Raw genomic sequence first — 13,385 nt, 5'->3', positions numbered from 1 at the left:
GTCTCATTATTGTTCTAACTAATGAATATTCCATATTTTTCTTTTATGTGGCAGTAACAAGTTGTTTGTATTTGATAGGTGTACATAAATTTCCCACCGTCATTATGTGTGATTAATGGGTCTTTTTCTTTATTACATACCTGTTGCCTACCAGTATGTTTCCATAATGTATCAGTTTGTGACACCACCTCGCTCACAAGGGGAAATGACGAGCATGTATGAAAACATATATATATTGATATTTGTAATATGTATGATCTACATCTAACAGGTTGCATTGATAATGTGCATGTATCAGGTCATCCTCTCCCACTGCAATTTATTCGCTGTATGTGAGTGCATGTTATTTCTCAAAATAGTCTTTGCAGAATTTCCTCAAGATGTGTCTGGCTATTGCCCATCTTCATTGCTATCTATTCTCACCTACTGTGTTCCTGTGCCTTACCTAAATTTGTCTTGTTGCCATTCTTCTTTTCTTATTTCTATTTAGTACTAAATCGAATATCACATACCTCATTTATTTTCAGTGTCCAGATAGAAAGCTATGAACATAAGAAAAGTTTATTCATGAGGATTAAAACATTATTTTAAACCCAGAATAGCTAATATCTACCCGAATTTTACCTTATTTAACCATATTGTTATCTATAAAACCAGCTATGCTCATTTCTGAAGAACCAACAGCCTAACAGTAACCCATCCAAACCCATGATGTCACTGGTGTAGTAGTGAGTTGGTAATTCCACCCCACTTTTCTCATTATTTGCCCATTCATCCTTTGGCAGTGTGGAACTATTGGTCATTGTGCAGCGTGTTAAGAGTGATGGAGTTCTTGCTCATCCTTATAACCAAGATGATTTTGGGGTCTTCTTTTTACACTGATGCCACTAAGGGGTAGAGTAAGGAGTTGAGGTTGGATGTTAGCCCTGAAACTGCAGGACACTGCATTAGATAACCAATAAATAACCTTACCATGGGCTCTTTTCATTGCAGAATAAATTAATGATAATAATGAATACTTGATTATTCATATAAAATAAAACTTGTCTTCTACATTTTCCATAGTATAGAAAGTGAAAAAGAAATATCATCTTACAGAAAATCTATAATACAATACAAACAAAATTTAATCATAAGCAACTTGAATCATCTAAGGTTATAATACTTACAAACTGTTGAGCAGCAGAGAAAATAACTCTCCTCTGACGAAACTGAAGCACCCTCATCCAACACACAAAGATATCTTAAACCACATTCTCCTCCCTTTCTGGTTGTGGTGCTGTGCCATTACATGTATACATCTTACACAGTTAACACAAACATACTTAGGGAAGAGAGAATTAAAGGTTTCATATTAGTTTGATTGACCTGGCAATGTAAAATGGCTCTACAATCATAAGGTCGGACTGCAATTCAAAAATTTTTACATAAACTTTGCAATGATGAAGTCACACAGCAGTTGAGATATGTATAGGTAGATAATTTTGCATACATTTCCTTCCAATAGGCTTAGTAGGTTTCATTTATGACATGAAGATGTACAAGGGAAGACTTACCACTACTCAGCCTATTCACTTTTTTCTTCCCTTTCTTTCTCTTTTGTATTCTCTTCCTCCTCTTTATCATAAGTTCATCTTCCCCTTCTTTCATTGTGTAGACAGTAATCATGAAATAAGTTCTCACCCACATCCCATCATGGCCCACAGTTGTGATTGGTGTCTTGCTGAATATTCGCTTCCAACGTTCCCGTGCAGCACGAGGTATGGCTGAACGTCCAGGGGATGTGGAGGGTGTTGCAGGCACACTAGGAACCTCTGTTGAATCACAGGTGGTTATTGAGAGCCATCCAGCAGCTAAGGAGGAGAACATAGTTTTAGAATCACTCATGATAAGAATACCGAAAAATCAGGTTCCTCAGACCCCTGAAGGTATAAAAATTAACATTCTGTTTTTTAGATATTAGAGGAAGATTACACACATTCCTATAAAAGTTATTTATGATTTCAGCCTTTTGGTGAAACATATTTTATAATTATCAATCATTCTAACAAATTTGATTGATTTGATAATTTTTTGTAATAACTATTAATGGATTGTTTTTGATTTTTTGCTGAATTTGAATAATTCATAAAATGGATGTCTTAATGAGAGCATTTTTAAATACTCTGGATGTGTAGGATGCATAGTAGATGATAGGTTATTTTCAAAATATATATTTTAACATTTAGATGTTTACTCATGATTATAAAAAAAAGATTAAACATCTTTTAGTGAAGATAAGTTGTCTAATGTGCATAAAGTATAGCAAGTTTCAGTCAAAAGTGTAAATGTCTGTAGTTATGTAGCAAATGTGCAATTTATATAGAGATGTGTGTACGTGTGTGTGTGTGTGAATGTTCAACAAGACTAAGCCTGGCCGTGGGCTTTTGTCAATAACAACCCATTCTCAGGGTGCCATCAAGGGCAAAGGTTGGTTGTGTGTGTTTCTGGTGCCAATACTAGTACAGGTTGGCTGTGTGTGTTGCTGGTGCCACTACTGGTACAGGTTGGCCTGTGTGTAGTAGTCTTTTAGGTGGATGTGTGCACTGTGTAAAATGTGCTGACGATGTATAGAAATATCGGATCATACAAAAGAGCTGCATTTGTAAATAAATTATAACTGGTTATACTAGCATACATAATGGATTACAGGTACATTGAGGCTTATGATTACAGTGATGAATGATATTATTACATAATCTTTAATGTTTCACAAAAAATTATGAGTAGTGAAAATGTAGTTGTTGATGCATTAGTTATTTGAGAGAAAATTTAAGTAAGGATGGTAGAAGGAAAACTAAAGTCAAAGGTAGAGTCTTGCAAGAAATAAAAATGGAAGTGCATTGAAAACTCTGGTGAATGGGGGGAAAAGATGTAAGGTGTGCATGAATTTTGTATGAAAAAGTATTCATCCCACCTGATATGTATGAATCTATAAACTAGTTTCATATAGGTCAGGTTTGATGAAATACAACATCCTTAAAGGTGGATAAGTGGAACATTCGGAATTAGAAAGGTACGTAAAAAATGAAGCTGTGAGAGGGGCATGTGGTGTAAAGAAATCCTTACTGAGGTTCATAGGCAAACGTCCTTTGGGATGCTACAAATATGTGAAAACACCTGTCAGATGTTAGGTTGACCAAAAGGATATATTTTGTGTTGGAGATGTTGTGAATTAAACTTTAGTCTACCTTTATGAATCTGTCTATGTATAAAGTAAGAAATTTAGTTCTTACATAGATATGAAAGTTCATGTATTTTATGAACACACTGGACATGGTTTAAGAATGTGTACGAGTGACTTGGAATCTACAGCACTGATTTATGGATGGAGTTAGTAGTAACATAGATAGCTAAGTTATGTTATTAATTGTAAGGCAGAAGTAAACTATGCAGTGATATGATAAATTTCCATCTGGTAATTTTTTCGATGTTCTGGATGGTTATTTGCGTTCAGCCTGGATAAGTAAACAGTAGTTTACATATACAAATAAATTAATGCTTCATATGAAAAGTAGTAAACAAGATTATGATAAAACTAAATAATTCAATGAAAGATAGAAGAGATAAACATGACAGTTGAAGAGAGGACATGGGATGTGTTAATGAGTTATTTTCCAGGATCTAGCAGTATCCACTCTGTTAGTCTGCTTTAAAAGATGATTAAGAATCTTTTTCAGATTAAAATTGTCTTTTAGTGAAGTAAATGCCTACAGAGATATAACTAGGTTTGGAACTGTATAAGGATACATCTTTCATGTAAGTTGGGTTTATTTTTGATGGAGGGAATAGGATCCATGGCTTATCAAGTAATGTATTACAAAACAATTTTTGATTGTACTGTACGAAAAGGTAGTTATATGTTTAAAGCTATAGGTGTGAATGTGAACAATGGGTCATGCATAACCAGTACATCGTAGCATGCATACTTTAAAAACTATGTCCAATGTGATAAAGGTATCAAAAAAGGCTTTTGTCCTACTTTAGTAATATTTCTGTGTTTGGGTTACATGAGGAAATGATTACGCTGGATGCCTCCCATGGAAAAGTGAATGTAATAGTAGTAGATGATACACTGCAATATTTTTTCCTGACTTCTTTACACATAAAGAAAACCAAATGAAAAAAATGGATGCATATATATTTCTCATTTTTTTGTGGCTGAGAAAGCCAGTCATATTGATATGATACAGCAGTGCAAAAGTTTAGTAGCCAGATAATTGGCTGCTCTGGTTTGTTTAGAGTGGTATAAATGTTTAGTTTTAAATATCACTATGTAAAGAATAGTAAGAGAGCATTTATTTAACTCCTGTCTTCTTGTTGGAACTAAGATATCTGTCTAGCGTTATGGTTTATCATGTCTCTATTTATATGTGTACAGTTCCAAACACTTCCATAGTGAATTAGTCATTTAATCAGATTACATTTACAGGCAGAAAGCATCTGGTCACATCTCTTGGGGTGTCAACCCTTGAAAGTGAGACCAAGGCCATCAGAGATATCAGCGTGCAAATGCCAGGGACCACAATGATAGTCCCTGCAAGGGAAATAGATAAAAATCAAGAGAGTGCTAACCCTCGGAGATGTTCCACCGCTTCAGTGAACACTACTACTCTGGCAGATGCAGTTACAGAGCACAGAAAGAACACCTCACCTACATTATGTTACATGAAAACACATACAACTACAGAGTGCCCATCCAGAGCTCAAGAAGCTAGCTGTGCGCAACCCCTTCTAGCTCAGGATGACCTCAGAGCTTATGCATATGAGGGAGATGGTTCACCTTCAGGGTCACTCACCTCCTCTGTAGTAGGTCAGTTTGGCAATATGGAGTGGATTTTTTTATTTAGAGTAAACTTTTAACAAAGTAGAATAAAAACGTTCTGTACATTTTTCCTTCATCAGCAATTTATTAGTGAAGAAAATGAAGATAGAATGAGATGATTGGTGAAAGGAAAGGAGATTTCAAATACCAGTTCTAAAGAAATCATTTGGGATAAGATAGACTGGAAATACATTCTAGGTGAAAGTAGTGTTCAAAGAGATTTTCACTTTGATTCTTTCTTTTTTTGATATCACCAATAAAGTGTGTATTTATATCATTATGAAAGTTTATTGTTCACAGTAACATATCAGATTTGGGTTGAGGATGTGTATGCAAGAGAGACTGGATCCACCTTGGAATTGTTAGTAGACAGATAGCTACAGTGATTGATCAGATTTATATGTTTCCTTTGAATGTGTTCATCAGACAGATATGAAGAAGTAACAGTGACCTGCAATGAGATTATCTGCTGAAAGGATAGAGTAGGTAGTCACTGGTACGCGGTCACCAAACAGGGAGGAAAATAACTGGTACTACCCACCTGGGTATCAGGAGGGTTAGTAATAGCTGCATAGTAAGCCAGCACTTCAGTGGTTGTCATGCTGCACTCCTCTAACCCTGATAGCTGTCTTTTCTGTCTGCCTTACCCACACATGGACTTGTGGCATTCTGTCCACAAACATACAGTCTCTCCTTGTCACAAATGACACCTGACAACACATAGCTCATACAACTCATTCTTTGTAAGTCTAGATTTTCCTGCCATAAGTGCTATGTGCTGCCTTGTCTTTTAGCAAAATTGTAGGAACAATAGCCAGATATAGTAGGTGGGAACAGGTTTATTGATCTAGTTTTCATGTCATTGATATGCACTTCCCACTAAAGAATCAAGAGAACAGTTTCTTTGGATTCCAACAAATCATGCCCATTCTCTTGCAGTCTAGCCTACTGCCACTCTTGCAGTCTAACCTATTGCCACTCTTGCATTGAGCAGCAACCTTTCTCAAATGAATTCCCCTCTAGATGTCAAGTACAGATAGGTGTAAATTTTCTTGACAAATTTTGTCCAAAAATTTAGGAATTTTGCAAGGCCAGGATTCCAATCAGCATTCTTTTCATTGGCTTCTAGGTACCTTACCTTGACTTACGAAGTCTTGTTCCTGATTAAGATTGGGCTCAATTGTCATTACTTTTGTATTCTGTTTCTGGTACTTTATAAGTGATCATTTGGAGAATTTTAGGGGTAGTCGTGAGCCTGGGAGTTTCAGAAATGAGTGTTCAAACTTTATTGGTATAAGTCTGTTGAATATACTAAATTAGATGTATGAGAGAATGGTGAATGAAAGAAGGGGGCAAGCTCTGAAAATATCATACAGGAATAATTTTTGCTTTAAAGAGGTAGAATCACTTGGATTGAAAGAAGAATTTGTATGAGGCATATTTGGATTTGATGAAAGTATATGTTAAGATTGATAGGGGTGATATGTAGGTGTTTTAGATATATGGCATAGGAGGAAACCTTTTGAATGCATTTGAGTGGTTTTATTAGAAATAGAAAGGGAGGTCAGGTGGTTTCCAGTAAACATGAGTCTTTGTCAAGGATGTTCGATGTTATCATGGCTGTTTAATTTGTTCATGTACAGGATCATAATAGAAGTAAATGCAGGGGTCTTGGAGTGAGGGGAGGAAGCAAGGGAGTTTACAGTATAATGGGAGCAGATCTTAGGAGCTGAATCAGAAAGTTAATGAAATGAGACAGGATGGTTTGATTGTAAGTTTAGATGGAGAAGAGTTCAAGGAGTGAAGTTTTTTAGATAGCTGGAAGTGAATTTGGCAGTAGAAGGATCCATATGGTTGAAAGGAACCCCATGGAGATTTTTCAAAACGCTTATTCATATAAATTGTATCATTAATATGGTGTGATAATGAGAATTAATGACAAGAAAAATTGAATTAGTGGCTAGAATACATCTCCAGATTATTCAGTGCTGGAAATTTTACTGGAAAGGATGAATGGAAAATGCAGTGCTCTGATATCCACATTGGTATACTCTTTAAACTACATAGCATTCATAAAGCACATTATCTTGTGGGGAAATATGTATGAAGGAACTGGTCACTGGGAAGGAGCATATTAATTTGCTCTAATTTACCCATCTACATAGATTACTTAAGCATTAAGGTTACTAAATATTCTAGTCTTATAGCAAATATAACCTGTACATGAAAAGAGTTAACGGGAGACTTAATATCCTATGATTAGATTCTATTATATCTATACCATATACTCCAAATTCCCTTTTCCCTTACCCTTTCATTTGATCTTTGCTTTCTCCTGTCTTTCTTCCCCCCCTCTTCTTGTTCTTCATACCTTTCACTTGCAGGGGAGAAATGAGGACATATCTCTTCCACATCATGTACACAAAGTACTCAATCACATCTTACAGGTTTACGGACAGAGTCCCTCGAGGATGAGAACCTTAACCCTTTGGTTCCTGAATATAGAGAAGTTTTCGACCTACTCAAGAATCTTCCTGATGCTAACAATCATTCATCGAACAATGAGAGTTGTGAAAGTCCCACATCAAAATTACAGACTGGAGTGAACATCACATGAAGACAGATGTGGCACAGCTCATTTGCCATAAAACAAGTGAAAGACAACATTTACTGTGCTTTATATTTTCATTACATATGATTTGTTTGACAAGTTTCGTTTATTGTACAGACAAAGTCAAGGTGTTTATACATTTATATGGTATCAATGAATTATAGATTATGAACTGCTTATCATTTGCCTACCCAATCAATTTAAAGATTCCCTTATTATCTCACAGTTATAAATCTCCAGTGCTGTATCACTGACTCAAACTAGCCATCACCACACTACCCACATATAGATGTATATTACTAGATGCAATTTTATTCCTAACAAGAGTTCCATCTGTTACTGTGCATTAATCAATTGTCATGCCCGGAGCATGTATATCATTCAGAGGGTGTTAGTAATGCAACATATATGTATTTTAGTAATCCTTATCATGCTGGCTAATACTGAAGATGTGTATTTGATGATTAATTGGGAAATCAATTTTCCTCTGATAAAGTAACAAGACAAAAATGTTTGTCGGATTTGAGTTTATAGTTGCCTACCCTGGCCAATGTCACATCGCGCATGGATAAAAGAGATATATATTTCTAGTTATCCCTGGAGATAAGGGAGACAGAATATTTCCCATGTATTTCCTGCTTGTCGTAGAAGGTGACTAAAAGGGGAGGGAGCAAGGGCTGGAAAACCTCCCCTCTCGTTTTTAATTGCCCAAAAGAAGGAACAGAAAAGGGGGCCAAGAGAGAATCTTCCCTCAAAGGCCCAGTCCTCTGTTCTTGGCACTCCCTCACTAATGCAGGAAATGGCAAATAGTATGAAAAAAATATATTTCTAATTTCAATTTTGTTCTAAACAAGTATTCCATCCAATTGGCATCCTGTTGCATGCATATCATTTAGAGAGTGTTTGGAATGTGTAAATTCTGTATGTTTGTGGTAACTATTATGACAGCTAACTAAAGATGTTATGTACTGATGAATGACTGGGAAATCAATTTACTTATCAAGTAACAAGAGGAGAAGTGCCTATCAACTTCGAGTTTGTAAACATAAATACAAAATTTCTCACTTGAATGTGTGTTGGTAACACTACAAAATAGAAGAAGGAAGATATTCCATTTATAAGGTAACAATAACATTAGAGGCACACTTCTTGCTGACCAAGTTCTAAACACTGCTGTTATGAATACCTGTTTTTTTTCCTAAATTACTTCTTATTATCTTTTCTACAGTCACAATCAATATATCTTATGAGTCTTTCCTATGCCAACCTTGATAGCCAGGCAATAATGAATAATCTCAATTTCTTCATATAGAACACACAACCAAAATAGGGATACAGCTATTGATTATGAAGGATAAGGAAATATTTTATCAAAACTTCAGCTTCATAGGGAGGGCATTTAATTTCATTTTGTTAATGGTATCCACCTACTGTTTACATGACATGAGATTATTTGACCTAAAGTCCTGTAGGTCATCAGAGGCAATAGAGTTATATTAATGGTAAGTTTTACATATTAGTAACTGTGATGCAGTTACATAAACAATGACAGTAAAACCATGAACAGTGACAGTGCTAGGTTTAATTCTTGGTGATAAGTTGACATACATCATAGTATTTTACCACATATACCACGATAAAGATGGCATGCGCATTGTAACACACAACACGTACATATGAAAATCACAATACCTTCAATGCGTTCTTACACTTTATATCATGATATTTCCATTATGCACACATGTATACATATACATGTAACATTTATCTCTAAACAATGGCACCACCTTTACTTCAGCATTTATCACCAATATCATTCCAACTCGCAACTCATTCTTCCCCCTTTTTTCTTTTTCAGATTAAATCTCAAGCAATAGCTCCTTTGTGCTCTCTGTTGCTTCTCTTTCAAATAGTGGATCCCCTATGACACTTGTTATATCAACTATAAGTGGTTGTTGCGATTTATATGACTCATTACCTGCTCCTATATGTATTCTGGGCACCAGAATAATGCTCACTCATAGTCTCACTCACAGAGCCTCTTCTGTCTGTAGGCCTCTTGTGGAGTCCTCTTTTGTCAGCTCCTCATCTAAGCCTAAGTTTTTTAGGTCATGTCTGGTCATGTGTATATTCTTGTTGTAGTTATATTTATGTGCATGACTTTCCCAGAAATGATCTAGTCTTGCTTCGAAAGACTGCATTGATGGTGCTGTTCAAAATCTCCTTGTTCAGCCTAACATTTTTCATATTTTGTATTTCCTTCTCTGAATCTATTTCTTTTTTTCCATTTAATATCAAATTTTGTCCTACACTTCCATGAAATCACCTTCATCCATCATTCGATGTAGCTCATGGTGCATTAAACCTCCTGAAAGATACCCTCCAAAATGATAAATTGTAGCTGGTAACCTGCCACTCTAAAGTTAGTTGCTGTGATCAGCTGTGAAGTCTTTTACCTTTGGTAAGTCTGTCATCCATCCATTTTTTTTATTCTGACAAAGGCCAGCCGCAGTCATTTCATCATACCAGCCTCATTCCAGTGTGTACTCTTCTTGAATTATCTTTTTTGACGGGTTAAAAGATAAGAAGTACCCACGCCTCATGCCATCACCCACTCAGGAGCAGCAATTTTTTATTGTCCCTAAAGGGCTATATGCATAACTCCTGGGTTCAAACATATATGTACCTCTACTATCACCAGTATCCCTACTATATGTAATTTTACTCAACACATTGAGGTGATGCAGCAGCCTGGAATGCCACATGCTTCAGCCCATCAATTCACAATACCCAATTCACTTCCAACACCAATCTACTCTGACTCCAGGAGAGATGGCATTTCAGCCTTTTCTTTCTCTGGAAGTTATGCCTTTCTCTGATACGATCTTGCTAAAACTGACTCCAGCCATACAACCGATGTTCACCATAGAATACCTGGCAATGGGACTTAAGAGAGTCAGCAGTTTCAACAGCATATTCTTTAAACTAGTGTACTTAGTACACTTCTATCAGCTTCAGCCACTACACTGAAGCTTGTTCCTTTAGACATCTTTTCTTGGGTTATGTTACTCTCCTGGAATTAGATGTGGATGAATAGCTGTTTTAAGATACTTGCAACACAAGTTGGACCCCATGAAAAAAATAGTATATCATGAAATGAGGTGATGTATAGTAAACAATTCAGGGCTAATGATGAATCTGCTTGTTGACCGACACTTAATGAAATTCTTACTATATTTCATGAAATACAGTGGTATACACCTTGAATCGTAGAACTTATACAAATAACAGAAAAAAAAACTTGAATAGTATTAATTATGCCTATACTACATTTTCTAAAATCTTCATTTGCCTGAGAAAACGTGCTGTATTCTTACGTCACTTCTGTGGAATCACCGCAGCTTTTGATGAGGGTGTCTGGCAGTAGTACGTGGCTGGACGTTGTAACAGCATGTTGCAGACTGCATACCATACCTTTCGTCTTATCTAAACAGCTAATAGCGTTTGCTGTGAAGTGGTTATTGTCAGTGTTTGGTTGACTGTAGTGTAAAATTTTGTAGAACTGAAAATGAAGCATCTTTACCGTGAGCATGGAAGTAATTAGGACAAGCATTGTTCAGAGATTTTTGAGTGTCTCAGTTAGCAACTTTAACCAGATGGTTTGAAGGATTAAGGAGATAAAACCAGTTTTCGCCTCACATGTAAATCCTCCTTCAGTGACGGTGACAAGTTATGGTATACGAGAGAACAGCGGAATGATGGTCTAGTACAGGTAAGCGAAATTCTACCCTTGTTTACGTGGCAGAAGAGGCCTTTATGAACTAGATTATATGTTAAATGTAACAGACTTTTAATGTTAGTTGAATATGTTGATAAGCATTAGCTTCTTTTATGATAGATAATGTATATGTTGATATACGATTTGTTATTGGTGAGAGGTGCGCTTCCGTAATGATAAGAGTTGATGGTTTGAAACATCACAAACGAGCTGGGTCGCTGTTGCTTGTTAAGTGTTCTCATGTATTCATTCAAGTTTTGTAGGGCCGTCAGTTGGGAGACGGTGTATTACATGCATCATAGTAAAAGGTAGTGCGAATGGTTTTAGAGGGCGTGCAGTATACGTATTAAAATCATAACTGGGAGAGCAAATTTATATATACAGTGATGACTGTGGAATAGATATTGTGAGAGTGCAAACAGTTTTTTTTCCCACACACTCGCCACCCTCATGCTATTTCTAACCTAAACACACACCCACACACACTGATACAGCAGTGACATACATATGTAAGTATAAATGCACTGACGTGCATGTGCATGTCTACATGACCGTGGATATGACCATCCAAGCTAACCTGACTTACCAGTTGGTGTGAGTTAAGGTGAGGAAAGTTTGGAAATAGTTTTTCTTCACATGCACTATCCACCCTCACTCTCTCACACACAGGGTATTGATCGCCTGGGACAAAATTATCATAGTTATCGATTCATTGGCATCAATTCATGTGATTTATGGACACAGCTACGAAAATATCAGCCAAGACATTATTCGTGAACATCGTAATTCTAAATGTTTGAAATTGAAATAATGGTAGACGAGCTATAAAATTAGGCAACGAAACTATTTCATAGTTCCATTGAGCTGTAGTTGCCATGCACATGGGAAGAGATGAAAAACGTAATTGCGTAAGGTTCGATCATGGAACCTGAGGTCAGACTTGGTCAGAAACAATATAGCGAAGTTTCACCATGATATCCTAGGCTTGTACCACAGCAGGTAAGCTCAGCAGTGAAGTATGTAACAATAGTTCCAAAATTGCAGGCACCATACTCTTGCTCAAGGTCAAAATTTTGGTATCATTACCTTTTATGACATCCAGAGAATTGTATTAGGAAAGGTTAGGGTTGGTTGAAATTGTTTTTCGGTAGTTTTTGAACGATTCTGACCTTCGTTTTCATTGCCAACAGGCGGATGTCCGATAGGGTAATCTGATCCATATGCTTTCCTGACATCAGGTTAATGTTTCTACAGTTCGAATACAACGTATCTGGGATAAAATAAAAAGAAATGATCGAAAAGTGAGGTAAGCAAAGTGAATAGACATTTTAGATGTGCAATTTGATAGCTGGTGACTTACACCCTTCGTCCGGCCAGACTTTGGTTATTTTACTTATATTTAGTTTCATTCTATTTCATTATCTAATTTCTTGAGTGTGTGTGGCTAGCTGAAGTCAAGAGAATTGGACGAGACCCCATTAGACCTCTTGGTCCATTCAAGGCATCTTCAAAACACCCCAACCGTTTTTGCGCGTTTATCCATAACGTATTCGAAATTTCCCACTTATTTTTGCATTGATTGTATTTTCTAGCACCTCTTAGCCCACCAGTTTCCAGTGACGCACACGTAAAAATTTACATTTTCAAGAGTAGTTAGTCGCAAGGTTCCACACGATCAAAGAGAATGAGCTAGTGTGAACTCTGGGTAAGATGAATACGTACGGAATAGGCTATCGAACCACTGTATGTTTTTCTCATGTGGAAACAGAGTGTGAACGTTGTATATCGACGGACTATGGACGTTTTGTCCTGGCTGTGGGCGCAGCTAACGGGCCGTAAGTACAACGGACGTAACGTGGGAGCCATGGAAGGTTTTGTGAACGCTACGCAAGGATTGTACGTAGATGTCACGGACGGTGTATGGGTACCATGACCGACCTGCGGACACCACAGACGACCTTTTACCACAAGGGTTGGACTGTGGACGCCACAGCCAGACACTAGACACTAAGAACGGACTGTGGACACCATGAATATAATGTAGAACGGACTGTGGACGCTATGGGAGGGACCACATATACCACGTTCAAGCTGTGGACATTATGGACCTGGAATGGACTGTGGACCCCAAG

At 36.8% G+C, this 13,385-nt stretch overlaps 1 protein-coding gene and 1 long non-coding RNA gene across 6 annotated transcripts in view; one reads left to right on the top strand and one right to left on the bottom strand.

The window, feature by feature from the left end:
• LOC139746336 (uncharacterized) overlaps positions 1-7,641 on the top strand; it is a 448,223-nt gene extending 440,582 nt beyond the window's left edge. For all 5 annotated transcript variants that reach the window (XM_071657494.1, XM_071657493.1, XM_071657495.1 and 2 more), the window contains 3 exons: positions 1,707-1,928; positions 4,472-4,852; positions 7,312-7,641. In XM_071657494.1, coding sequence (XP_071513595.1) covers positions 1,707-1,928; positions 4,472-4,852; positions 7,312-7,481 — 773 coding nt within the window. In that variant the 3' untranslated portion in view covers positions 7,482-7,641. The remainder of the gene's footprint in view (positions 1-1,706; positions 1,929-4,471; positions 4,853-7,311) is intronic.
• On the bottom strand, positions 56-11,231 carry LOC139746338 (uncharacterized). The gene is made up of 4 exons (XR_011712137.1): positions 10,853-11,231; positions 1,557-1,853; positions 1,170-1,324; positions 56-932 (listed from the first exon to the last, which is right to left on the bottom strand). It is a non-coding gene; the product is annotated as an uncharacterized lncRNA (long non-coding RNA).
• Positions 11,232-13,385: the final 2,154 nt, after the last annotated feature.

Source organism: Panulirus ornatus, chromosome 64 (genome assembly GCF_036320965.1).
Source record: "Panulirus ornatus isolate Po-2019 chromosome 64, ASM3632096v1, whole genome shotgun sequence".
Classification (NCBI taxonomy): Eukaryota; Metazoa; Arthropoda; class Malacostraca; order Decapoda; family Palinuridae; genus Panulirus; species Panulirus ornatus.
The sequence above is the reverse complement of the archived record's forward strand: the minus strand, read 5'-3'. Positions and strand labels throughout refer to the sequence as shown.